The sequence below is a fragment of the Diadema antillarum genome, unplaced genomic scaffold, assembly GCF_040938485.1.
Source record: "Diadema antillarum isolate AM-2024a unplaced genomic scaffold, OU_Dant_1.0 seq00001489_RagTag, whole genome shotgun sequence".
In the NCBI taxonomy this organism is placed as follows: domain Eukaryota; kingdom Metazoa; phylum Echinodermata; class Echinoidea; order Diadematoida; family Diadematidae; genus Diadema; species Diadema antillarum.
In genome coordinates this window covers 44,220-71,959 of record NW_027272228.1, presented here as the reverse complement: position 1 = coordinate 71,959, position 27,740 = coordinate 44,220, and the positions used below count along the sequence as shown (strand labels likewise).

The 27,740-nt window shown below is 38.1% G+C and overlaps 1 protein-coding gene across 1 annotated transcript in view; it reads left to right on the top strand.

Annotated features, from left to right (window-relative positions):
* The window catches only part of LOC139710007 (uncharacterized), a 230,010-nt gene that overhangs the window by 201,795 nt on the left and 475 nt on the right, over window positions 1-27,740 (top strand). Inside the window, exons 5-15 of the mRNA XM_071621959.1 lie at window positions 7,409-7,636; window positions 9,019-9,111; window positions 12,035-12,157; window positions 12,959-13,174; window positions 17,572-17,694; window positions 19,817-19,925; window positions 20,464-20,599; window positions 23,257-23,305; window positions 23,830-23,942; window positions 26,584-26,730; window positions 27,374-27,473. Of these exons, the coding sequence (XP_071478060.1) occupies window positions 7,409-7,636; window positions 9,019-9,111; window positions 12,035-12,157; window positions 12,959-13,174; window positions 17,572-17,694; window positions 19,817-19,925; window positions 20,464-20,599; window positions 23,257-23,305; window positions 23,830-23,942; window positions 26,584-26,730; window positions 27,374-27,473 (1,437 nt within the window). The remainder of the gene's footprint in view (window positions 1-7,408; window positions 7,637-9,018; window positions 9,112-12,034; window positions 12,158-12,958; window positions 13,175-17,571; window positions 17,695-19,816; window positions 19,926-20,463; window positions 20,600-23,256; window positions 23,306-23,829; window positions 23,943-26,583; window positions 26,731-27,373; window positions 27,474-27,740) is intronic.

The following is a 27,740-nucleotide window of genomic DNA, read 5'->3' as shown; positions in this document are numbered from 1 at the left end:
TACCTAGATACTCAGATATTAGTTTAACCATTTGATTGTCTAAGCAACTGTTATAAGTCTGTCAGAAATATGGTATGGTTTTCCTGTGCAAATTTGCTCCTTCCTCCATCCATTTCTGGTTGGAGGGGGATTGTGGGAATATCTTGATGATTTCAGTGCTTCAGATTCTTACTCTTTCAGAGCTGAGGCATGTAGGGAAGGACCTTTACTCTGACATTAACACATTTTGACCTTGATTTAATTAATGGGCAATGGGGGTCTACTTTTTTGGAGGGGGGAGGATATTACACCTTTTGTGCTTGTTCCATAGCTAAGTAGATAGATAGATAGATAAATTGTTAGATAGATTGTTAGATAGATAGATAGATAGATAGATAGATAGATAGATAATAGATGAAATAGGAAAAAATAGATAGATAGATAGATAGATAGATATGTACTTAGATGTATATGAAATAATTCATATACAGTTTGACTGTAAAGATGCCATTGATATGATAATGATTATTCATTTTTTAACCTTTTGAAAATGTGTTTTTGTGCTGTTTTCAAAAAATGAATTTACAAAATAAAAAGTTTTATAGATATGAAAAAGATACAGCAGCTGCCTGTCAAGTGTGCAGCCATTTGCAGGAATCATTCTACACTGCATGTCTGTGCCAAGCTGTGAGTAAGCTCTCAATTATATATGAAGTGAATTAAGCGGTATTTTTTTTTCTTTTCAAAGCTATACTTGTTTACCACAAACACTGACTCTGTCCTTAATCACTTGATTCACAGTTAGGGTTTAGGAACAAGATTAGGAAGTTTAGGTACCTCCCATTGACGTATGTGATTTGTAGTTGATGATGAAGCAGAAATGTTGTGGGCACACCACTAATTATCTGCAATCGGGTCCCGATTGCTCACTTGGTAATTACAGGCACCATATGTTGAGTTGCATATGTTATCACAAATTACAGAACAGAACTTCTGGTGTGGGCCATCTTGGCAACTGCTCAAAATTATCAAACTACTGATTTGAAGAACAAGTGTTTTGGAAAAAAAAATGTACAGGTTTTGGACAAGACTTTATCCTATCCTTTCTCGACACAAATACCTCTTGGTTGTCAATCTGTTAAATTGTTTGTTTGGTTTTTTTTTCTGTTTTATAAATTACTGATGAATCGCTTATGGGAAATACAAATTGGCAACCGATATGAAAATGCAAAGACTTAAGTACTCATAGTATACTTTGTACTCATGAGTATCCCTGAAACATGTTTGTTCTATTTTTTCACACAATTACTGTATACTGTTATATGGCGTTTAGTGAGTCTAATTTTTCATGAATCAGGGCCACGTTTTATCAAAAGATATAATCAATTATAAATTTCCTTACCACACAGACTGCCATAGACTTATGATAGAAATCAACTATATGATCAATTACAACTCTTCATAATTTACCAGGGCCCTGGACTGCCCGACAATTTTGTGAGTGGTTAAATCTATGATCTTGGAGTACTATAAAGGACGGAGAGATGCATGGGTGCGCCCCATATTCATGTTGGGATCACAGTTAATATTTTCGCATGATTTTAAATTTGTGAATAGCCGAGTTTGCAAAGTTCATGAAATTATACACTTCACAAAATATACAGTGTACTTTGTATACAGTAGATTATTTATCAATGTTGTGTGGACAAATGCACTGCATTTTCTTTATATTGTAAACCAGAGGAATTAGGAATAGGGGAGTTGCCACAACAAGAACAGAAATGCTTACTGCTGACTGGCTTTTGCTTTGCTGCTTGCTACCACTGCTGCAGTTGCAGTTATATAGAAAATAGAAACTTTTGACGGTCGTGTTGCACTAATGGGGCTCTTGCATACTGTTCTTTCCAGGAATTAAGACAACTTACCAACCCTGCCCATGGTAGGAAACACATAATTACGTCGTGTGACGTGCCGTCCCGACGAGTGTGTCAAAATTGCGCAACATTCTGTTATTAATGTCCATCCCAATGTCAGCGTTACTGAAGAGGGCCGTTGTCTCAATTACTTGCAATTGCTCTTGAGTTCTGGTGGTTGCCTTAGGGGACTGAAGAACAGTCAGACACATCATCAATTTGTTTAACCTGTTTCCTTCTCATTTGTTATACTTTTCAATACTACATAAATCTTACGTAGTTAGCATAGAAGGGAATATATTACTCATTTATGAGGGCCATGAATGCATGAAGGTAATGATAATGATAACAATGATAGATAAAATGTAATGCTATCATATTGATAACAATAGTATTAACTATTATGATGAATATGATGATAATGATAATAGTGATGATAACAATAATAAATCTTAAGAGCTTAAGATATTTTGTGTGGATGGTTAGTGCCATCTAAACTCACACATTAGAAAGTTCTGTCTAATTTCAGTTCTTTATCCATTCATTGTTTTGTGTTATTTTTGGCAGTTGAATGTTGAATGAAATTGAATGAGTTTGAATTTCTGTCAGCTGATGAGATCTCATACTTGTAATGTTACATGTATAATATTTCAAATATCAAGAACGGCACGCACAAAGTTTACCCATACAATTCCAACATTTATGTCAACTGCAAGTTTAAATTTTACAACTAGGGGGCATATTTGTATGCTTGAAAACTATTTAAAATCAGGATTAAATGGTACACAGTGTTGTTGTCTATTATTAATCAAAAGGACGGAAGAAGCTGTTAGGAGTGCACATGTCGGTCCACGCTGTTGGATAGTGGCCAGTTTCATCTCTAATTAAAAAGCTTGATATTGGTGCAAAATTGAAATTTTGCCAGCAGGGGCGGCGCTATTAGATTGCCATTTGCGGAAAACTCGTCACGAATGACGATAGTACAGACAAAGGATTAGATATTAGATGAATACTCACATACAAAGAAGCAGCACACAGAAGTGGTGGGGGGGGGGCAGAGATATTAAAGGGGGAAATGAGCGCAAAAATAAGGAAATCAATAACAATAAAGGTGGCAGCCGTCAAGCATAACACCTGTAATTACTCCCATGTGTCAGAGTATTTGTTTGTCTTAATTTATATCATAACAGATGTGTCAAGGGTGCTAGCCATTGTGATAATTTCCTTTCATTAAAGTTGTTTATTGTCAGGTTCATCCTAGGGACAGGAAGAACATCGGTCAGAAGCTGACCTTTGAACCCCATGATCCCAACATCTAATGATCACAGACACAATATCAAAAATGTTTTGTTGCAAATACATTTACAATATTCAAAACTTGTTGTTAAGGGAAGCAAATTGTGGAAGGCACAAAAAGTGTAATATCATATTTCTTCTAACAGTAGCAAAAAACACTGTGTATATTGTTTTGTTTTACATGCTCTTTAGGGTAATTTGCAGTTTGTAGGTTGTGAAGTATCATATGTGATTGTGGGTTATATTTTGTTTATCTGCATTCATTCATCAGAATTCTACATGGAAAGGGTGGTTCATATTATGTTGCTTTATCAATGATTCAAGAACACATTCTTCATAAAGACATGTTACTCTGGCTTGATATACTATTGTTTGAACACATTAGAGATTACTATACCAAATGTAATCAAGCCACAGTCAGTATCCTGGACACCAGGGCACCGTTGCATGAAAGTTGTCAGCCCTGACAAGTTGTCTGTCTCTGAAAATCACCATAGTAACAGTCATTTACCAGAGCTTCTCAGCCAATCAAAACCATGGATTTTACTGAAAAATGACAACTTGTCAGGGCCGACAGCTTTCATGAAACGATGCCCTGTTCATTCCTTTCCTAAAAGCATCCTGTAACCACTCATTGAAAAACAAAAGCAAAAAAGGGGGAGGGACAAGGGAAGGGGAAGGATTTTAGTGGTTGCCATAGCTACGAAGGAGAGAAAGCAGGTGCCGGCACAGTTGGCCAGACACCACCAATTTCAATGTCTGCATCGGTAGGCAGAGGAGCAATTCGTCCCGGTGGGGGAAGTGGGTAGTTTGATCCAATTACCATGTCAGAGCGAGTTCTGGTCAATGGACATGAGACACTGTAGGCAGAGTTCTGCTTCATGTAGCAGGAACAGGGTCGAATTGGATCATTTCCACATTCTTTTTTCTCCCTTTTTCTTTGTTCTATGTATCTCTCTCTCTCTCTGTCTATCTATGTATTTATCTATGTATTAATCTATTTATCTGCAATTGTGATTTATACTTTGTTATTGAAAACAGCATATAAGAATGAGATTCAAAGAAAGAATGCAGTAAGTTCATAGATTGTCTTTAAAAAAATTAATGAAATGGGGGTAACTCATTTTTACCCAATTCTAAGTAGCAACTGGGAATTTTATCCAGTGCTACTGCTAACCCTGCATGTGGAAATGTTATTTTCAAGTTGCATTAAATGCACAAGGGTATGTTGGCTAAACTGTACAAACAACACTGCAGAAGTGTTAGAAGTTATTTGCTCAGATTTACTCTGCGGGGTGTCTTCACTTTCTAGATTCATAAAGTGACTGGCAGGATGAGAGTTATTAATTGTGGAGGCTGTTGAAGGTGAGGAAGGCCCGTTCACACTGTCTGGCAATCACGATACTGACTGAAGCATCAGACTGGCAGTCAAATCGTACTTATTGGCTATTCAATATTTAAAGAGAGGGAACTCCATTCTGTATCCAACATGACACTTTAATGAAGGAGGAGTCATGTCAAACAAAATGAATAGTTAAAGTTTCATCAGACTGGACATGAGAGAAGGAGATGGGATCACAACTTTCCCCCATTTTGTGTAAAACACCAATATAACGATCACAAAATAATTTAAAAGAGATGATGATGTCACTGCCTCCAAAACTATCCCATTTAATAGTCTGTACATAAGAAATGTCATAAACATCATATTATAGCCACCAACTTGCATAGTTTTATGCCATTGTGATTGATATACTATGAAACTGGAACATTTTTTGTGCGAGAAATTTTTCAAAAATGGTGGAGTAAGATGAATTTTGCATGATCATAATCTTGTGGAATCAAAATATAACATAGCATTACATAGAACAAGCAGCAAAAACAAATTGTGCTTTTACTTCATGCTAGTTTCATCTTGCGCGAAATGTGTAAAAATGTTGACTTTCACTGTAAATATGTCATGAATACATATGGAACTTTAAAATGTCTTACCTGTCTTTTGTTTTGGTCGATTTTGCTCTTTGAACATGATGCCACCTAAAACACATATAATTGAGGTTCTGTTGAAATAACCATTTGCGTATGTTCTGTGTCACTATTTTGCTTTTTTTTTTAATGTAGTTGTCCTGTAATAGAATAGTACCACTTTATGCGTGTGCTTCTCCAGCCTAGGAAAAGATTCTGATTGAACAAGGTGGGAGAGACTTACGTTGTATGTGTGGTTTTTCTTCACCGTGCACTCCCTTGTCTCAGCAGTCAGTCCAAGAATGACTGAAGCACTTTATAAGGGTGAATCATTTATTTAAAAAAGCCCCTTCCTTTCCAAAGCCCCCCCCCCCCCAAAAAAAAAAAAAAAAAGTGTGGGTAATGTCACAAACCACGAGCACTTCCTAATTAAGAATAATTTTGGAGTGTCACTGTGTGTGGTTTGCATACCCGCAATGTTGTCATACACAAGTGATGCGTGTATACATGCATGCCACAGCTGAAAATCACTGTGTGTAAGAAGTCGGTGACATTTTGTACGCTGATTTCGGATGTTACTTTACGGAAAAGTCATATGTTCTCGCAGAACTACATAAAAATTTTGACATTGTGTGATGAAATGTATCAAGTAAGGCTGCACTCTTGCATTGTGGGAAATTATCATTGCTTGGAATGATCTACAAGAAAGAGTGGTTTAATATCACTCATAAATCATTCTAAATCTTTTTTAAAAAGTGTCAGTGTGGCAAGTAATTCCATTCCAAATGATTAACAGCCAGGTGAAATTTAGGTAACACTTTAAGATAAATGCATAAATGAGAACTGCTTTTACAAACACAAACCTCCTCTGTTGTGAAAGTTTCTGTACAGTCCATTGTGCTTTTAAAAGCTGTTGACAATTTGATCTTGTCAATAGCCATTTATTCTGTAAAGATCTTAATTAGCTGGTATCCTGCTGTGTAGCCCTGAACAGACATTTGGAATTTGGATGCAGAATATCACTAATCACCTGCATTTGTAAGTTTGTTAAAAAAAGGCCTGGCTGTGTAGTGAACAAGCTTGCGATTATTTGCAACTCCGTTGAGTACAGGGCCGTAGTCACACAGTTCCTGCCATAGTGTTCAAAGGGTTATGATGTCATGGTACATTAATAGGTGTGACATCAGTCTATGGGGTCTACTCACAGGTGTGACATGGTGCAGTGTATATCGACCCTGTGGGCGTACCGTCCCCAACATATGCCCCATTTTTGCGCTGCTACCTGTTACATAAACCTTGTCGGGTTTACCACAATCTCTATTATTAGGCTGTGAGTTAATATTCTTACGAGTACACCTAATGGAAGTTTCCATTTTTTTATATTTTTAGTTGGCAAGTTCTTGGTAACAGGTGGAAAATAACTAGCATAACCTGTGCTGTGAATAAGAGTTTTAATGAGGTTTTGCTGCCATGTCTGTTCCGATGGCGTAGATTGATTTCTGTTTTCTTTTTTGTTTTCCCTTTTGAATGGAGAAAAGATGAAATACAAGTTGTAGATATCCCAGAAACACATATGAAAAATATTCACTTTGTAATTATATTCATTACCTCTATCATACTGATTATTATTCGATAAGTAGCTAGGGCCTATGGGCCTATCATTGATCTGTTATGAGATATATTTTGTTATGTTGCTTATTGTAGAATAGTGATTGATTATAATTGAAACATACAACGTATATATATGTATATAATATATTATGTATTACTTTTTTCTTTGATTCTAATTAATTATTTTGGACTACAAAATAAAAGTTAGTATCAAAGCATGGTACCATCAGACATGTGATTGGCATGGTAGTGAATGACCATTTGTACACTTTATACTTATGATGTAATGCATATTATAGTTTGTTCTGAAGTAGCTATACTCTACACTGCTGCTACCAATAGAAGTTTTTCAACAATAGTAAGATGATATTTAGTTTCAAAATTAAAATTGTCCCTTTTTTTTAGTTTTGATTTTTTTTTACAACCAAAATATTTTTTTCTTCACAATTTTATTTTTCCAGTGCATTACTTTGTTTTGTTTTGTTTTTAAACCTGAAAAACATTGGCAGACATGAAAATAGAAGGCAGCTCCATAAATTGGTTCCTACAAAGCAAGAATTCCAAGCCCCTACATATCACATCACAAAATACAAAAGTTGTAAATGTTGTTTCTGTTGCTGTTTTATTTTACTTTCTGTGCACAGGTTCCCCTCTTGAGGGAGCTCTACTCCAACGTGCAGAGGCACAAAGACCAGACGACGGGCAACCGGTACTCCAGGAACGAGTCGAGTCCTCGGTCCAACCGGGCGGGTGAGATCAGCATGGAGGGGTACATGGAGAAGCTGCCCATGGGGCGGAGGAGGGCATCCCTCATTAAGAAGTGGAAGAAGCGGTACTTCAGGGCCAAGGCGGGCAACCTTTTCTACTACGAGGTGGGTGCCCCCCAAACCCACAAATTTTCTCATTCACATAGCTGGCACATTTTACTTTGTTTCTACCCCTGTAAAGAATATGTAGCCATCTTCAGGATATCAGCCATTAGATTTTAGTGATTTTCTATCTATGAAAACAAAACTAAAAACAAAACTAAAACACAGCAGATTCTCATCTTAGTATCAGAGGTTACGTTGCTTGCACATTACAGATTGGTTCATTTGATGGCTTACTTTTGAATCCCTGCTAGATGAAATTTTGCTCATCTCAATAACAACCTACAGATGATAGTGTAGGTATTGAGAAGCGTCTGAGGTAGAAAAATGAACAGATACAGAGATTAATAAAAATGTTTATCATGAGATTGACAAAGATGCATGGACACATTTATGAATAATGGAGAAACCTCATAGACAGATAAACAGAAGGTGAATGCACACGACAGAGAAGATAGAATAACCAGGCATAGAATAAGAAGTCATAGAATAGTTCTGACATGGCGTTCAAGTAATATCCTTTAACCAGACTCAACTGTCACCACGGAATGATCGGTTTAGAACTTGAAAGATTTAGATAAACAGATAAACAGAAAGTGTACACACAACAGAGAAGATAAAAGAACACCAGACAGATAGAAAGAAGAACTTTGACATCTCACTCTAGGGGTATCCTTTAACCAATCTCAACTGTCATCACAGAATGATCCGTTTAGAACTTGAAAGATTTAGAGCCTCATCAAATCTTGAGAGCCTATCTCTCTCGTGTCCTTGAGAGGATTGGCCTAGGATTCCTTAAATGGTGTCCTTCGAACCAGTTATCCCTGAGTCAAAGATGATCATGGTTAATACTGCAGTGACTTTTCTACTCTCACAACTGATAGGTGTAAGAGCATTTATCCTGATGCAAAAGTTTATCATCATGTGCAGTACGTGTTTGTATTCAATTTATTGTTACCATGGAAATGACATATCGCTATGAGTCCCCACCAGCATCTGATAGAGTGTGATATGTTCCTCATCAGTCTGTAATGTGTGTGTGCATATGTGCATGTGTGTGTGTTTGTTTGTCTTGCCTTTCTCTCTCTCTCTCTCTCTCTCTCTCTCTCTTTCTCACACACACACACACACACACACACACATTAGGTTACTGTGGAAACATGTTGTTAACCACCTCTACAGCCCCCTGATGGTGTGTGGTATATTTGTGTATGTGTATGTGTGTGTGTTAAGCATTGTTGTGTGCCTTCTTGGCTTAATGGATGCTTTCCTCCAAGTATGAATCATGAAAGCCAGTTCAGACAAAACAAACAAGAACTAGAGTTTGTCTTTGTTTTAAAACGTTGTTTATCACATTGTTTCTTGAATTCCTCTTGATGTATTAGGATCACAAGGCCAAGAAATCATTGGGATACATCCATCTGATCGGTGGCAAAGTCACAGAGATTAGTAATAAAGTCCTGGAAGTCACAGATATGGTGAGTAGAATTATCAAGAGTGATGAAATTCCACATTGTCAAAGACATGACACTTTGTCAGTAATTATACTATGAAAGAGCAACACAGTGATGAACCTATGACCTTTTTAATGGTCTTGACAGTCTTGCACTCAGTTGCTCATATGGGAATTTTGCCTGTCATGAGAAAAAAAAAAAGAATATGTAATTCTCACATGTACATGATGTATAGAGATGATAGCCACACTCTTTCAACATTTAGGACAAAAGTTATTGGTCAGTTTAACCTTGAGATTAACCATGAGTGCTTAAAGCATAAGAAGGTTGATATATTCAGATATCGGATATATAATCTCTATTTAGCAAACATGGACAAATTTGCTCAAAGGGTTCACCAAAATTTCAATCACGATTATAAGACACGATACTATGCCAACACCTAGGAACAAGCCAGTCAGTAGTGGTCAGCGCTGCTTTTGGTTGCTTGAAATATTGCGATATAATGTGGGATATTGATTTCAGTAGGTAGGACACTCTACTGGTTGCACGCCCTTTTCAGTTGGTGGGACATTTCTTCTTCTTCTTTTTGTGTTCAGTGAGTGGGGTACACTTCTTGATTGTTAGGATACTCTTTCAATCAGGGTAAGAGAGTCATCTGTAATGGGATCAGAAAGTTTTGTAAGTTCTGATATGATTCACAGTCTCTGACGCTTTGAGTATTTGGAGCACTCTGATGCATTACCAGTAGCAACTGGGTTTCTGTCACCATTGGTGCACCTGCCACACTAAAAGATGGCTGCCCTGGACCTTGAGTTAAGGTATGACATAACTATTAAAGGCCCCTATCCATTGGGAAATGATTGCAAGAAGGCAAAACAGCAGCCAAAGGAAAAAAAAAATCTTGTTTAGATTGCACTGCAAGGTTCAGTATGAATGTGGTTATGACTGGTTTGTAAGTTTTTGTCGATAATTGAAATGTTATGGGCAAATACTCATGTCGTTTTAACGTGCACACGGCAGATAGATAGGTGCCAGTGACCTCTGAATTGGCTTAAAAAACAACAACAACAACTGACCACATTTGAGTGTATGGCAATGTAATGAATGCTGCTATTCAGCAATCCTTCAGAAGGTGACACAACATTTGCTTTTAATCGACACTCGCTCTGGTCTTATTTTCTCGAAGAATTTAGGGTTAGGGTTGCAGTTGGGTTTTAGGATTAGTTTTACATGAGAATAACGATTAGGGTTAGGGTTATGTGTGTGGGTAGAATTGATGTGTGGCTTGCAGTGCAAATATTTCATGAGAGCAATTGTCGCAGGAGCAAATGTCATGGAACCTCTTCAGAAATACTCAATACGTGATACATTACACACATTTAAACTCCATATGATCATCACACAGCATTCCATACATCAGTGCTAAATTCACCTTGACTCTCAGAGAGATAAGTGTTTGTGAATGGAAATGCAGAAATGGGGCTACAATAGGGATGGAGAAACTGCTTGCAACTGCGGGCAGGATCAGACAATGCAACATCTTTTGGTCTGCCCCCTCCTACCAGAGCCATGCACTGTCAATGATCTGGAGACTTTCAACACCAAAGCCAGATCCAGCGCTCTGCACTGGACAGGACTTGTGTAGTGACTCGAGAAGAAGAAGTGTTTGTTTGTTCTCTTGAGTAAAAATTTATGCTTGTGTATCATAGAGTGCTTCAGCACTTGTATGAGGTTCTTTTTTATGTTTGTTTGTTTTCTAGATCTTGTGCCTTACATAAGATGAACATACAGCTCATACATACATCCACCTGTCGCAAGACACCAATTCACAAATGCTGCTTCATATCGAGCCAAGATGTTTGTCTTCCATTTCGAATCAAAGGTCATATTAGCACACATGCACACACACACACACACACACACACACACACACACACATACACACACACACACACACAAATGAACAAACAGATAGACAAGCATACTAAGAGTGACACATAACTGAAAATTCATCCCCCTCTACACTCTGCCAACTCACCCCAAATGTTACCCACTCATGTCTCAACACCCCTCTGGTCCACACCTGTCACATTAATAACTCTTAGTCAGTGGTGGGGGGCTATACATCTCGGCCTAACTGGGACTTCCTTACACCCACTATAAGTCACACTGGGGGAACATCCTTACCCCTCCTTGACCACACTCCTCCTGTAACCTATTCCCGACCAGATGTTGACAACCCCCCATCAACATTGTACAGGACCAAGCAGGTATATCTAGGCACTGGGTTGTTATTCTGGATCAATCCACTCTTTGCTCAGTCACCTTAAACCACCATTAAGTGGTTAGTGAATGAAAAAAATAGAAATAAGGCCTGCTCTTGGATGACACTATACTTGTTCATGCTTGTGACCAAAAATAAGAATAAATAATCAAAAAAGTACTAGGGCTATATTCAAGCCAGTGACTACAAACATGACATATCTGAAACGTGATCTCACCAGATACACAATGAAATGAAGCTTCGTTTCATAGCTGTGGTTTCGGAAAGTCATTTCAGAATAAGCCTTTCCTGATGGCTGGGCTGTGAACATTGAATGCTGACTTACTAATACAAAATACTTGAAATGCATTAATTGGTCAGGATTTCAAAGCCTTCATATGAATTCTGTATGTTCAGCTGAAGTCACAAATTCCCATTTTAATGAATTGGCTGGATTTGACTGACACAACATGAACCCCAAAGTAATTATTTGGTGTGCTAAGAAATGGTGCATTTGCTGGTATATGCTGTGTGTATCGAAATTAACATTTTATTTGTGTATGATTATTGAGAATGAACAAATTAACATCATGATGATTCAAAATGTGTTGAAAGTTTGCTGAATCTGTATTTTGATTTGCCACTCTAAAAGAAGGTCTGTTTGTGATTCCTGTTTTCTAGAGAGGGAGAGTACTGCTTCTGAGGTGTAGCAGCAAAATGGAGTTTGAGGACTGGAAGAACATCTTGACAGCCGAGACAGGGGCATTCGTTCCCAAGTCGACCATGGCCCCTCCCATTTCCAAGGTATACCATCTTGAGTAGATAGGAACACACAAACGAACACACAAACAAACACACACAGACACACACATACTGTGTGAGCTGTTCTTGTTTTACTTTCTTTTTTTCTCTTTGTCCTCTCCATAGTGTTGATGCTGTACCATACTCCAGCTATCCCATCTATTCCTGGTGTTATCTCTGTCTTTTCTCTCTTTTTTTTCTCTTCACATCATTGTCTTGGTGTGAACAAACTCTCGATAGTTTCATTTTGTGAATACTTTGAGAAAACATGACAAAGTTCATTTAGTTTGTATATAATATATCTGTAAATGTCTGGCAGGTTCAGTGTATGTGTGTATTAGTGAATCATCTGCCAAAATTGTTTAGCAGTCCTTTCTTTCAAAAGTCATAGATTATATCACAACATTGTATATGAATGTCCTCATTAGTTGAAGACTTGTAACCTGGGCAGATTTATATCGTATCCTGCAATGCAGTAAATGCTATACCGTAAACACTCATGTATAAGGTGCACCTTTTTTGCCCTGAAAAAAAAAAAAGTTGGTGGTGTGCCTTATACACAAATGCAAGCATCTGTGTCCATGTTTATTTGTTGTTGTTTTTTTCCATCCAATGTCCAAGACTGGGATGCACCTTATACATGAGTGTTTACATTAGTCAATGTTTTATTATCTATGTGAAACAGCTACAATGTATTTGAAACAATAGGGTTTGAACATAATCAGAAGTGTACCAAGAAGATTTTTTTTTAACAACGCTCAGCCATAATGAAATGTGTTTCTATGATTGAATATCTGTCCTCAGAGAGTGATTGTGGTGGACCTGGGTGGATCGTCCATCAGGGCGGGGGTGCTGTCAGAGTCAGAGACCCCCTACCCCCAGGTCTTCTTCCCCTGTGTGGCCGCCACCCAGGGCAGGAGTAAGGATAAGATGGCCTATGGGTTCGACGCCCTGGCTCCTGACTGTCGGTCGAGCTCCAAGATGCACTTCCCCTTCAGAAAACAGGCAAAGTTAGAACAGGTGAGTGAAGACATAAAACTCACAATACAGTGGACTCCCATTATAACGAAGTCCTCGGGACCGGCAGTTTTCTTTCGTTATATCAAAATTTCATTATAACCGAACAAATAAACAATAAGAATACATAGGCCGGATAATGTTGCGGCCTGAATTTTTACTTCGTTGTAACCGGAATGTCAATATAGCCGTGTTCGTTATTATGGGAGTGTACTGTACTCATTCATGATGCACACCACTCAAGTGCAGTGTAGGCTGCATGACATGTGTTCTCTAAAGTGACCAAACAACAGCAGAGACTAAAAACTTAAGTCAGTGGAAACTATGAAGAGCTTTTAAAGTCCATCTTATTAAGATTATGTGATGCTTTTACTTTTGAGATCTTACCCAACTCTTAAAACCAGTAGACTACATAACAAAGAAAGCAATTTTTTTTTTCCTATTATGTGGGATTTTCAATCTTCTTCTATTTCCTTTGCTTCTTTGCATAGTTATTATTTCTGGGGTTTGTTTGTCCAAAGATACCACAGCAATTAAAAGCAGTAGGTTGTGTAGCCTGAATGATGAGAGAGGGTGTTAATGACACAAAGCATTCAGACTGTGACCTTTCATATGGGCCTAGCATTGCTGGCAATGAAACCTTGACTCGGATGCCAAGCAATAAATTAATGTCTATACCCAAGACTTCCTCCCTTCCTCCGCCCTTGATTAAGAGGTGTGCAAATACCATGACAGGTGAGTAGGGGGGAAAGTCTGGCACATTGAACTCCCAGAGTTTGCACTTTGGGTGCTGAGGGACCAGAGGGGCGGAGTGCTGGTACACCTTTAGGGTCAGCGGAGGAATTTAATAGGGTCAAGGGACTCTTGGCAGAAGAGCCACTGGTTATTTTTGGTCTGGATGGGTGGGGAGAGGGCAGAAAGGGACTGTTTCGTGGAAAGTTGGACGGTTTCAGAGAGGCTCGTTATGACACACCCACCTCCTTATGAAGCCGTGTTCATATTTGAGTGTGTGTGTGTGTGTTTGTGTGGGTTTTTTTTTTTACAATATAGAAGGGATAAAGAGTCTTGCTGTTGTTGTTGTGTTTGAGCATATCAATGCCACTGTTAACAGGTAGAACTGATGTTTGAGTTTGTATGTGAGGTGAGAAGAGGGGAGGGGAGGGGAGTGGAGAGGAGGGGAGAAAAAAAAGGGGCACACACTTTAAAGGCCAACAGCCTTTATACAGCCTATGTCTTTTGATGTGCAGCAAGGGGGATGGTGGGGGGCTGGTGTATATATTACACATTATTACACATTATTATTGTCTTACAAGCAGATTCCAAACCTACATCTAGACTTCATACCTGTATGTAGCATTCAAGGCATCTGAAAGACATCTTCATCTTGCATTTCCTTTCAGAATTACCTCCAAGTAGTAAGTCTTGTTACATGAGTTACGATCCAAGTGAAACAGATTGTTCCAGCCAATTATTTGTGTAAAAGTGTTAAACTTTTATATGGATAATAGTTTCGATTAACTTTAATAATCCACTTTACCCATGATCCAAGCTCTTGACATGCGATTGCTGGAAATTGTAGACAAATTGTGAGGAAGGTTTAAGTTTCAACCAATATTGTTTAGATTGGAAAGTGTAAATCTTTAATTTTATCTTATTTCATTACACATATTGGTCAGATGTTAGTGTATATATTTCAAAGCAAAAGGCAAAATATTTTGATTCACCCTGTGTCATCCCCAAGATGTTCAAGATGACACTTTAAAGATAGTGCTGATAATATTTGTTAAAATTACACTTTTATTTCTTTATCAGTATGTCTTTACACTCTACCCATATAAAATCAATCTACACTTGAGCCCAGGCAAGCATTTTCCATCATAGAACATCCACATTGCACGATTAGTGTTCCTACAGTACATTGGATGTGTATGCAGAGAGTCTCAAATAGAAAAGCATGTGTTCATGATGGTGAGGATTTGCAGAGCCTCAGCTTGTTCAGGCTCGGTCGTCAGTCTCTCTCTCTCTCCAGGGCTACGACATGAGGATGGATCACATTTGATGGAATCCTTTAATCGTGGGGTGGAGGGGCTTAATCGACCAGACAGGATATGAATCAAGTACCCGGAGTTGGGTTTGTGGTCTTGTGGGGCTTAATAGATTTCTTATCCTGGAAAAGAAGACCAAAGAAGAAAAAAGAAAAAATGCAGAATGCGCTAGCTTGCCCTGTGGGAAATTCCAAAATAGACACCTCATCTCCGTTCATGTTGAGGAAAAAAATGTAGTTACTGTTAGAAGACTGTTTAAGCACCCAACAGGTTATATTACATGTTAGGCACAATTGACTTAATTCCATCTGAAATATTTTACCAAAATCTCATGAGATTATTTCTGCTCTTAGCAAAAGCTTAGTAGTTATGTAATTTGCAGTCATTATTTTTTTTTCTAGAGATGTGTAGTGATGGTAAGAGTAAGTACCCAGTTTACTTGGAAGTTTTTGGTGAGAGATTTTGTCACCATAGTGCTGTCTGGATTTTCAAGGAGCCAGTCAGCAAATTGGCCACTACAGACTACTGTACCTACTATGACGGGATTTTTACATTCCGAGTTACTTCTCTGGTACACTGTGGTTTCAAGTAGCAAACAATGATGGATAATCTGGAATTGATGCGCAAACAGAAATGCGTTTGCAATTCAGGCTTTGTTTTGCTCTAATAAATTGTGATGGCAGATGGCGACGAAACAGGAGAATTCCCCATAAAAGCAAATTTCTCACATGATTCTTTAATATGTCACACCCAAGTTTTGTCTGTGGCTTGTGTGTATTAGAAGTCAGATCACTCTCTGTACTTTGATAAAATGGCTGGAATTTATATAATTCCTGTAATCACAAAAGTTATGAGATGATACCATGAAACATTACGAAATCAATTATTTCCATAGATCTCCATACAGGGGGTAAACACAACCAAGAAGATGAATATCAGGAATATTGAGGAAGATATAGACCTACATATTTGTATATGTACCACTGTCTACTCTTTTATAGTAGTTGTATACTGACTGTTAATTAAAATATAACATATCGTCCATACTCTGATGAAAACGTATCTGTGCACTTCCAAATACACTCAAATGACAGCGTATGAAATAGTAGAAATTTACCCACTATGATATCTAGAAAATTCAAGGATGAGTATTCCTTTTATCATGTGACGAAGAAGTATTCACTCTTAGTCAGATATCTGTTGAGCATAGATATTGTTGTGTTATCCCATTCAAGCTTTAAGGTATATAAAATTCTGCATTAATCAGGGGGGAAAAAAAGGTCTCAAGCCCTCTCCCTGGGCTCGGGGCTTCATCGGTGTGTCACATGACAATGGGGATGGTGGCAGTTGGTTTATTTTTTTTGTCTTCATTTGTTATGTTTTTGAAAGGATTTGACAGTGAATGTGAAATTTATCATTCCCAGCTGAAGGTGGAATTTGACATGATTGCAGGCAGTATGAGTCATGGTAGTGACATGTCACAGACAAGGAGATATATTGCACAACTCCTGAACATATGTAAATGTCATTTTCAATATATCCATCTCATTCCTGCTTTGTTAAAAAACAAACATACAATACAATAGCTTGGTTTCTAGTAGGATTTAGTTCTCATATGTGGATCCCTTCAAAAAATGAGGAAAAATATTTTCTTTCACCATTTCTTTTATAATTCACCAATATATAAGTCACCATTTCTTATATAATTCTACATGGTGTCTGTGTTTGTTGCATTAAACAGGACTGAGCTAGAAAGGTGGAAAATCATGCACACTTGAACACACACACATCCTCGCAACAGAAAGAAAGAAAATGACCAAAAATCTAGAAATAGCCACAATTTGAAATCGAAAATGTTGATAGCACTCAGCATCAAAAACATGTTTTCGTTAAGTGAGGCAGTTTTGTGCAACAAACTAGTGCACTGGAGTGCACTATGCTGCTCTTGATGAACATAATTCTTTTCTTGTCTGATATGTTTGACAACATTTGAGAATATTATCTGCAAGATGAATACATTCCTGGTTTATGCCATATATTTTGATACTGCCTTACAGGTAACATTGTGAAAGTGCAGCATGTTGTGTGCTATGTCTGTCATTAGTCTTTATGTCGTCTTGGGATTACAATTTTAATCAGTAATGTGTCATTGTCATTTTAAGACTGTAAAAACAAAACTTGGAATGTGATTAGTTGGTCAGCTAATCACATTGTCTGCTACAATATGCCATATGATTCTGCTGAACCATAATACCATCAAAAACTGTCGCCTTCTTTGTTTTGATGACTTACCATTAATATCATCAACATTCCACAAATAAATATCTGTATGAACATTTTGCCTTCCTTGCACAGTTCAAGCTGAATATGGCAGTCACAGAAGGACTACTTGAGACGGCTTTTTCAGAGCTTTGCGTGGATCCAATCGCCTACACTCTGCTGGTCATCGTCCCATTCAACATGGCTCCCAAGATGACGGTGAGTGGCAGACCTCCTTGTCCCGTCAAATGTCACTCGTCATATTTATCAGCCATTATGTTGTTAATTTGATATTTTTAAGAAATTTCTACTCTGCTGTAGTTTGATTTTTAAAATTAAAATTTTGAAAATTGCAGGTGATCATGATTAATAAGTGCATCCCAGAACCTTTATATGTTTCTGATAGACTAATAGCCCAAAGACATATCCTTTTTATTTTGTTGCAGATGGCCATGTTCATTTGTGGGAATAAACAGTTCAACCACTTTGTGTGCGCCATTTTCTTGTTTGTTTGTTTCTTCTTTGTTTTTTATTTGACGTTTGTTTCTTTGTTTCTTTTCTTTGAACCACCTTGGTAACACTAACAAAAATCTGTATCTGAAAGGCTTCGGGTGTAAGGTAAAAATAATGTTTAAAAATATCAAACCATGCTGATTCCCCTACTGTTGCAAGAGCATCACAGAAAATTAGATCATCCATGTTTTGGCAACTACTTTTTATTAATACCTATCATTCTTGAGCAGTCTTCTTAAAAAATTCCACATCTAATATGTCATTTCATAGAGGCAGACAGAGAGAGAACAAAAAAGATGAAAGTACGGGATCAGATTTTGCCTAATATCAACTCCTCTCCTTGAGTCTGAAATATAATGAAATAAGAGCCATCAAGGCAATGCAAGAGTTTGAAACTCAATCCCAGAATTCCAAGGGAGGAGGTCGAGACAAACTCCCTGAGTGAAACCAAAAAATCAAGAGAGGCAAGCAGAATTTTTGCCCAAACCATTCTTGTCAGGAATGATTATCCGAGTCATCAGCTCCGAATCCAACAATTCTCTCTTTGTGTGCGGACACTCGTCAGCGGCAGGAGCCGATGGGCTCCCCAACATGTGGGCCTGGTTATATCATTATCGTCATTTCCTGTTATGCGTTTTCTCTGCGATTGCCGGGGATAACAGGTATCATCATCTCTTCGCGAAAGCAGAAGAGCGATGCAATCAATACCGATGTTTTGTGCCGACGTCTGTTTCAGGAGGGTAATCCACCATGCAAAAAAGGGGGGAAAACTAAAACCAAAAATGAAATATTTCATCATGAATGTTGTTGTCTGTTAGCAATATGCTCGTTCCCATGTAAGGAACCTTGGTTTCCCTTTACATATAAGTGACTTCCCATTGCTGGACATTGATACTTGATTAAGTGTTTTAACCCATTGAGGGTGGACTGATTTTGCTACAACACACATGTCCCATATACACCTGCCCGAGTATTCTCGGGACTCGTCTTCAACGGGTTATGGATGTTTTTCGTTTTCCCTTCATTTGCTTTTGATGTTGTTTATCTATTGCCCTATATGTTCTGTCTCCTCTCCCCAAATTTGATATGTAATTTGGTGCACAATGAAAGAAAATCATGGTCAGGCTGAAGAATACTGCTACTGAGTGAGAGTAAACACAATATCTTAAGCCTTTGCATCTTGTCAACATTCTAGTACTTTCTTTTACGTGATTGCCGTCCTCTATTTCTTTATGTTTTACATCTCTGTTTGTGTTTATGTGCTTTTATATGTAATGTATATTCTCAGCTGATGCATAAATAATATACATATAGGTGTGACGGAGGAATGACTGCTCGCAGACGTTACAGTATGTTCACTATTGAAATGGCCTTTAATTCTCGAGGCCAAGCCCACTTCACCTTTTTTATATATATATATATATATATATATATATATTTTTTTTTTTTTTTTTTTTTTTTGCTTTAGAATGAAATGTCTGTAGACTTTACCACAGTGACATAACAGATATTTTTTGTATCTCTGTTGATAATTTATCTGTATCTTTTTTACAATGTTATTTCTGTTCATCGCATTGTGGTACTGATTTTCTGACATCTGTGTATACGAATGTTTCATTGTACTTCCAGTTATTTTGTTTGTTGGAAATGAAATAAATCAACTTTAACTTGAACTTGAAACTTGCAGCCATCATTTGCTCTGAACTTATGCACTGATCTGTTTGCCAGTACTAATTGTCCCTGAAGGATTGAATCAAACGATGGTATTTCTTCTTTTTTTTTTCTGATACCTGACCCATTTCTGTTTCCCCTTTGTAATCCCCTCCAGGAGAAGCTGGTAGAGATGATCTTTGACAGGTTCAACGTGGAGGGCATCCTGGTCCAGGAGCAGGCCCTGATGGCGCTCTACTCGTACAAGGCTACCTCAGGCATTGTGGGTAAGGTCACGTACATGGTGTTCTCTTGACAGACTTAAACATTTGTTTTTGTTTTCCATGGGTCTCTGTGAAATTTATAGTGGTCCTGTTGGATGTGTTGGTTATTCTGTATTTCTTATTGCATGGATCTGTTGGTATAGACTGGGTCTGATATCTGCCGGTTTCTGTTGGACTTGCTGGGAGCTGACGGATGCAATTTGTTCCAGTAGAATTCTATTGGCCTTTGTTGGATTTTTCTATAGTCCCAACACTACCGGCAGAAATCAACAGATTACAATAGAAACCAATAGACACCATCAGAAACCAGCAGAATTGTTCTGTTGGTTTTCTAAATTGGTTCTGTAGGCTTTTCGACCTGGGCCAGTAAATAACATCACTGCACCATGTATTCATATTTCACTTCGTTTTTAATGCTGAGGGTTCTTGCATATGTGAAGAAGCTAGCCACTAAAAGTGTTGTAAGGGAAAAAAAATGTTCAGACAAAATATACAAAAGTGTAAAATGTTTCCTTTTTTTTCGCTTTGTTTTTTGATGCAGTGAACATCGGAGAGAGGGTGGACATCGTCCCGATTGTGGATGGCTACATTGTAGAAAAGGGGGTGTGCAGGTTACCATTTGGAGGGAGGCAGATCACTGAACACCTCACACGGCTTCTCACAGAGACTGGACACAGGTTGGTGGAAAAGATGTCTTGTATTTCATCATTCAAATGAAGCTGAAAGTAAAAGTTCAGGCTCATCTGCCATTCAAAATTATATATAGAAAATTGATGCCGAATGTGTAGCTCAATAGATCTATCATCTGTAGCTAGTGGAAAAAGAAAATAATGATAGAAAAAAGTTGTTCTCGATGAAAGTGTCATGTTCACTGAAATCAGATTTTTTTATTCTTTTGTGACGACTATAACCAAAGGCAGTGAAGTCCAGGTGTCCTATGTGTTGCATATTGTCGTAGCCAACAAGACCATTGATTTTATTATTGCACAGCGCCACACCTGACCACTGCTGTTACATTAGTAGCGACAGCATGCCAGCAACAAGGGATACATACAAGCTCTCAAAGCCGAAATGCACGGGTCATAAATGTTTCCTCAGCAGATGTCTGGGGATGGAGATAGGTTTCTTTGTGAAAACTTGTTGCCACGGCAACAAACCCGCAACACTGCGACCCTATGAGGCCTGTTATCACTCGAGTGTGCCAGGGTCTATTGTCTGCCGGTACAGATGGAGGACTTTTGGCAGACGACGAGTTAAGGTGTGAGCAAAGGAGGATGTGCAATTACTTTTTCTGAGTACAACTCTTCCTTTCTCTCTCGTCTCTAAAACTGCTTTCTCCCCGCATCAGATGAAGAAACGAGAAATTAGAGCAGATGTGACTAACCAATCACTCTCGCTTCGATAGGAATCTGCGATACGGGGCTCGAACTTGAGCGAGGGGAAGTGGAATTTTCCTCCTGATGTCAAGGCGTCTAGAAAAACCGTTTCACGTGAAGCCTCGAGTTTACATGTCCTTTTATTGCCCTACTACTGTATATCTAGCTGCCTGGGTAGGACTTGCCTCCTTGCTTCCCTGGGAGCATAATCTTCTGAAAACAGACTTACGTGCACCTGGGGCTGATATTTGTGTTGGAGGAGGAGGCAGTTCTTGTTCTTGATAAGTTAATGTCTGTCTGATCAATCGGCAGGATTTGAATGTTCAAGACTTACAGAATGTGATGTTCCTCTCTACATTGCAGTTCTAAAGCCTTGATTTCCGACATGTTTCCTTGCACCAGGTCTGATGTAAAGCTAAATTTGTGCTCTCACCGCACCTCCATGTGAGGGCAGTTTTTGTGATGAAAGCTGAAGGCTGCTTTTCAAAAATACTCAGGACTTTTTCAGCGCTTGATAATGGGAGTAACATTTGCCTTTTATTTCATGACTTTCTGATGTAAGTAATAACAACTCTTCATTTAGCTGAAGATTAAGAAACTTGTACGAGCAATAGTTTCCTTGGTAAATCTTATCTGTATCGCAGATAGAGTATTGACTTGTACCTTTCTTAGAGAACCCATCTTTTGGAGCAGTTTGTTACAGACAAGACAAATACGGGGGAACAAGTAAATAAGCAGGGCGCAGCTTGCAGAGCGAGTTTTCTATTTTGAGCCTAAATCAGAGTCAAGTGCTCATTGGGCTGATGGAGTAATCATAATTGAATTTCATGAGGGCATGAGTCTTGTCTGATCTTGGTAAGGTTTCTGCTGGAGGTTAGCGATTGCAACATTTCCTCCCCGCCCCTCGATATTCCATCGCCCCCCCCCCCCACACACACACACATAGACTCCTCTTACAGTAGGGCTCAACATTCAACAGTCCCATAGGACCTAGAGAGGAGCTTTGAAGGCGAATGATGTGATTGGGAAAACAAAACAGAAAACAAAAACAAAAACGATTGAGTCTTAAAAAAAAAGAAAAAGAGGTGGGGTCATGATAGAGCGCCCTCATGGGTCACATTCAATTCATTCCTGGATCTGATGCACCATGTATCAAATGTGTCAGTCTTTGCCATGATGGATCGGATCTCAGAGTCAATCGTTTCACAGAGTTGATGTGGAAGTTTTCCTCTGTTCATCCAGTCAAGGACATCTCTATTGGAACGCCACCAGAGATGATCAACAGAGAAAGAGAATGAAAACAAAAAACTAGTCAATCATAAGTCAAACCATGTGGTATATAGGAAAAGGTTTGGGCCCATAGCTGTCAGAGAAACTGTAGAATACGGCAAGAGAATATGTTACTAATTGCAACACATGGATTGCACATGATGCTTGGAGGTCGGATAAGATCGGGGGCACAAATGCGACCTCGATATCAAATGTCAGGAGTACGCAGGGCTCAATCATTTCGTTGATAACCGAGGCCTGTCGCCCGCAGCTGGTTCGTAGATTCCCCCTTTCCTGGAGAAAATTAGATGATTCTGAACACTTTCGCTCCATGTTTCATCACATTCTAATGTGTTGTAAGGTGTCTCGCCATATCCTGACGTCTGTTGCACTCAATCTAGTCATGCATCACTAAATACACAGTATAAAGCAATTTCACATTTCCTGTCTGTTTAAGATGTAATTGCTTAAATGTATGCCAGCGTGAATTCTTCGTGCAGCGAAATCACATTAACTTGGTTTATTTCTTGTTGTGCTACATATAGTATGAGAGTACTGGAAATTATCCGTCAAGGTTTATAGAGAATTTAAAAAAAATGAAAATAATGTGTGAATTGAAAATTGAACAGAATGATTTTAATCATCATTTTGTCATAAATTTCCCATTTCTTGTTATTCTCCCCTTCCAGGTTATTTTCAGAAGTTGAAAAGTACATCGGCAGGTTGCTGAAAGAAAAGGTAAGATGTGGATTTTCGGCCTTTTTAATGTTTTCGTTTGTCTGTTTTGCTTTTAATCAATGTATCACCCATAGAATTTGAAAGTTGGATTATCTGAGCATGGTCATAAAATTGCATATTCTATAACAGACAGAGATCTATGGCCAGCATGTCAAATAAAGGGTCATGATCAACAAATTGTATATCAGTTTCATCATGCTAATATAAACAGAGTGTTTATATTACAAATGATTTTCATTCACTGGATCATATATCTCTCTTTTTATTTATGTCTCTCTCTTTTTTTTCTTTCAATGGCAACATTTAATTATAAATAATAAGATATATGTAACATACTTTTTAATATGCAGTGCATGAAATTTGCAACAGATATTTGAATAAGTCCAGGTCATATATTAACATTGCTTCCTCCCCAGTCAAATATCATCCATATCATACCTTTCATATACCTGATCTTGTTTTAATGGCATTTTATCAATGTAAACTTTACAGTAGTTGTCATCATCTTTCTTTTTTTTTTCCAGGCCTGCTTCGTAGCACAGGACTACCACGCAGAGCTCAAGTTCTGTTCCTTGGACCCAGAGCTGTGCAGTACCTACATCGACCTTGAGAAATATGATGTACCAGATGGAACTGGGTGAGTTATCATATATGCACAGAAAAGTTGTGACCTATTTATTACGTCTCCACTTTCATGGATGTTTTCACCCGTTGAGGACGGTTTGATTTTGCTACAACACGCATGTTCCATAGACATCTGCCTGAGTATACTCGGGGCTCGTCCTCAACGGGTTGATGTAAGAGTAAGCATACGTGTTGATATTTGCTCAATGCATCTTATTGTGACACATAAAGTATTATTACTGTACCGTATGTCCCCAAAAAAAATTACGAGACCCTCCGCAGTGTTATCTTTAAAAATAGTGAATCAATCTAAATACAAATTCAGGGTATGAAACTATAACTCATTGCCCACATCTTACAGAAAACCCCATTCGATTTGCTTCAGTGGTCAAAGAGAAATGAGGAATTTTGTAGAGGATGTCAGGAATCTCTTCCCTCCAAGTTCTGTCTATTGCATTCACACACAAGAGCATCGAAGTGCTAAAATTGGAAGAATCAGACTCATGACATGCTTTACAACAATCTACATTTCTCTGTGACCGCTTAACCAAATTGAATGGCGTTTTCTGCAAAATAGAGCTAAGATGTTACATTTTAAGACCCTGAAGTAGCATTTAGACAGGTTAATCATATTGGGTGTTATCAATTCGAAAATCTGATTGTATTTTTTGGGGGGGACATACGGTAGAAACACTAATCTATGACTACTCAGGTTTAGTTTTTTATTGGGCCCATAATCAGTTATCATTCTTGTGTGGATTTGATTCTGCCATACAGACCTCATATATAGAGGTAGGTACAAATACACATACAGAAAAAAAAGATAGGAATGATGTAAGTACACGGAGCTTTCAAAAATTACAGGCACGCAGGTGAGAATGGGTTTATCATTATGATAACAATTTAAAAAATGCATGCAAAAGTTCTTGCATACACTATATGCATTTAATGCCAGTGGTAATTGGACAAAAAAAATAATCATGTGCAAAAATATCTTGCTGTGCAGTATCCAGCTGAGAATAGGGTAATATGCAAAGGGTTTCCATGTTTTTCATATAGGAACTTGCACATTTCACATATAGGATCTGCTATATGTTTAAACAAGAATACACTTGCTTGTCACAAGGGTAGACCGTGATCTCACAAAGTAGGTAGGAGGAATTCAAAATAGCTTCTGAACTGACTCAACAGTCCTCTTTCCTCCCCTCAAATAAAAAAACAACCAAAAGCACCTCTCTCATTAAGGGGCAATGAAAGATTTCTCCATGATATCCTCCCATTAGCGGTTGGCAGCGATTCTCGGTGGTTAGGTTTAATTAGATCTAACTGATGCTGTTGAGTCAGAGTAAGCGGTCTGCCATCTTTTTTTTTTTCCAACCAGTCTCCGCAGTAAAATGTTTGGGAAATTTGTCGGCAAGTTTTGTGGTACTAAGTTCCTCCACTCCTCCCTGCAACCAGAAATTGGGACTGTTGATATTGATATTAATATCATAAATGGTAGTAGTATATTTACATCGATATTAATTCAATCAAAATATACAGTTGAATTCACCTGAATTGAAATGAATATACAACGTGTATTTCCACATTGTGGGATGGAACACCCTGATCAGCAAAGCTGGTTTACATAGGGGTCCACAATATCAGAGTTGTCATTTAATACAACTTTTAGACTAGATTGAGTGTGTATGATTTAGACAAACCAAATCCTTCCCTAGAGATACAATATTTAGTTTGTAACATGACACTTGATATTTGAGAGGTATCATAATTTGTGTTGTAAAAAAGCCTAAATATCTTAGACTATCAGTTAGAAAACTGGAACTGCATGTGGTAAGACAAATTAAAGGCCACATTTTCTGTGCTGAATCATCTTGTGCCTTGTTGAAAATGACAACAACAAACTTCTTTGTTTGAAAGAATCCCCCCATTGTCGCAGTCAGAAATCATATCTATCTAACATGTTGATCCTCTGGCTTGATGCCATGTTCATTTGTGATTTCTTGGAGAAGAGAAGAATAAGGGTGGCTAAACATTCTGGCAAGTGGGGGGGGGGGGGGGGAGGGAGGTGTTGACATACGTTTATAAGGGTGTCTCCAGAGAATTTTGGGGAGGAAGAGGATATTTTATTTGGGGGGGGGACAGGAATGGGTATGTAACTTGATGAGGGACAGGAAGTGATTAAAGAATGCTGGAAGAGGAGAAACGACTGAGGTTAACAGACTGAATGATGGCTTTATTCCAATGACAAATGTGACATATTTCATTTCAGTAAACACAATGCTTCAAGTGCACCTGCAAAGTCTTGCTTAATGATTATACAGTGGTATCTTCAAGAGAATGAAAGTCAAGATAGCTTCTCATGTACAGAATTGTAAGTTAGAGTTATCAGTCTACTTATTGGCTGTTAATTATTACAATTTTACCTGAATGAGATTATCGGTCATGGCAGAAACTCCCATTTGTGCTCATCAAGTTGACATGAGTGAAAATTGGCGAGATAGCAGGTCAAATTCCAGTTTGTTTGTCTGTTTGTTTGTTTTAAATGTTAACAAGTCAGATGACATTTGGCACTGTTTCAGTGATGGCAGTGAAACAAGTGCAGTTTTCTAAGATCTTTCGTATTGTTTTTATACAACTCTGTGTCTCCACAGCACCATCAAGTTGGACTACTCCCGGTTCCGATGCACGGAGGGCCTGTTCCACCCTGAAGTGTGGGGCAAAGATCACCCTGGTCTCCACACACTGGTCTACAATGCCATCCAGGCATGCAACATTGAGCAGAGGAAAGCCATGGCAAAGTGAGATATAGAACACACTCTCTCTCAATATATATATGTTTCTCTCACAATCTCTCCCTTTCCTTCAATACTTCTATCTATCTGTCCATCTATCTAACTATCTATCTATCTATCTATCTATCTATCGTTCTCCCTCTATCAATCTATCTATCTATGTATATGTTTATCATATGTTTATTTATCTGTCTATCTTTTATTTATATCTTTCCAGCCATCTATTTATCTTTCTGTCTTAAAATACATTCATGTCAATCTTTGTTTTCAATGCCTGCACGCCCACCATGCTGTACTGCTCACACAATTGTGCAGCATAACACTACCTTGGTCATGTGAAGCAAGCCTTATTTTACTACTGGATGAGCTAGCACTTGTGCTAGGCAACCACCATCTTGGTAACACCTGCTATTGATGTCCAAGCACAGTAGCATTTAATTTGACACTACATCAGAGTTTTCACAGTTGTCTAAGTATTGCATGTGGTTCGGACTTTCTTTATGTGACCTCAAAAGAAGTACTTAATGCTTATGAGCAAACTACAAGATGGCTGTAAGTTCCCGTAGAAGGAGGTGTTAGGGTTTTTGTGAGATTCATTACAAACATACGTATATACTGATCAAAACTTGTACTGCATTTGTCCTCTTAGGAGCATCTACCTGTGTGGAGGTACTACCCTGCTGCCAGGCATCGCTGAAAGACTGAGAACAGAACTCACAAAGATGCTACCAAAGAGTACAGTTGTCAAGGTAACAAAGATGAATAGGAAAGGTTTTAGCCTTCTCAAACTTATAGACATTTCTTTTCTTCTTCTTTTTTCAAGCTTTTTATTTTGTTGTTGTTGCTGAATTTTGTTTTTTTTTAGTTGTATCATCAAATGCTAGTAGTTACAATTGTTTGCTTTTCTCTTCAGCAGTGAAATCTCTTATGTCCTTTTATGCTAATATTGAAATTTGTATTTCTGGTTCCTTGCAAGAATACATAATAATTGTAATACATAGGTAGCTGATGATTGG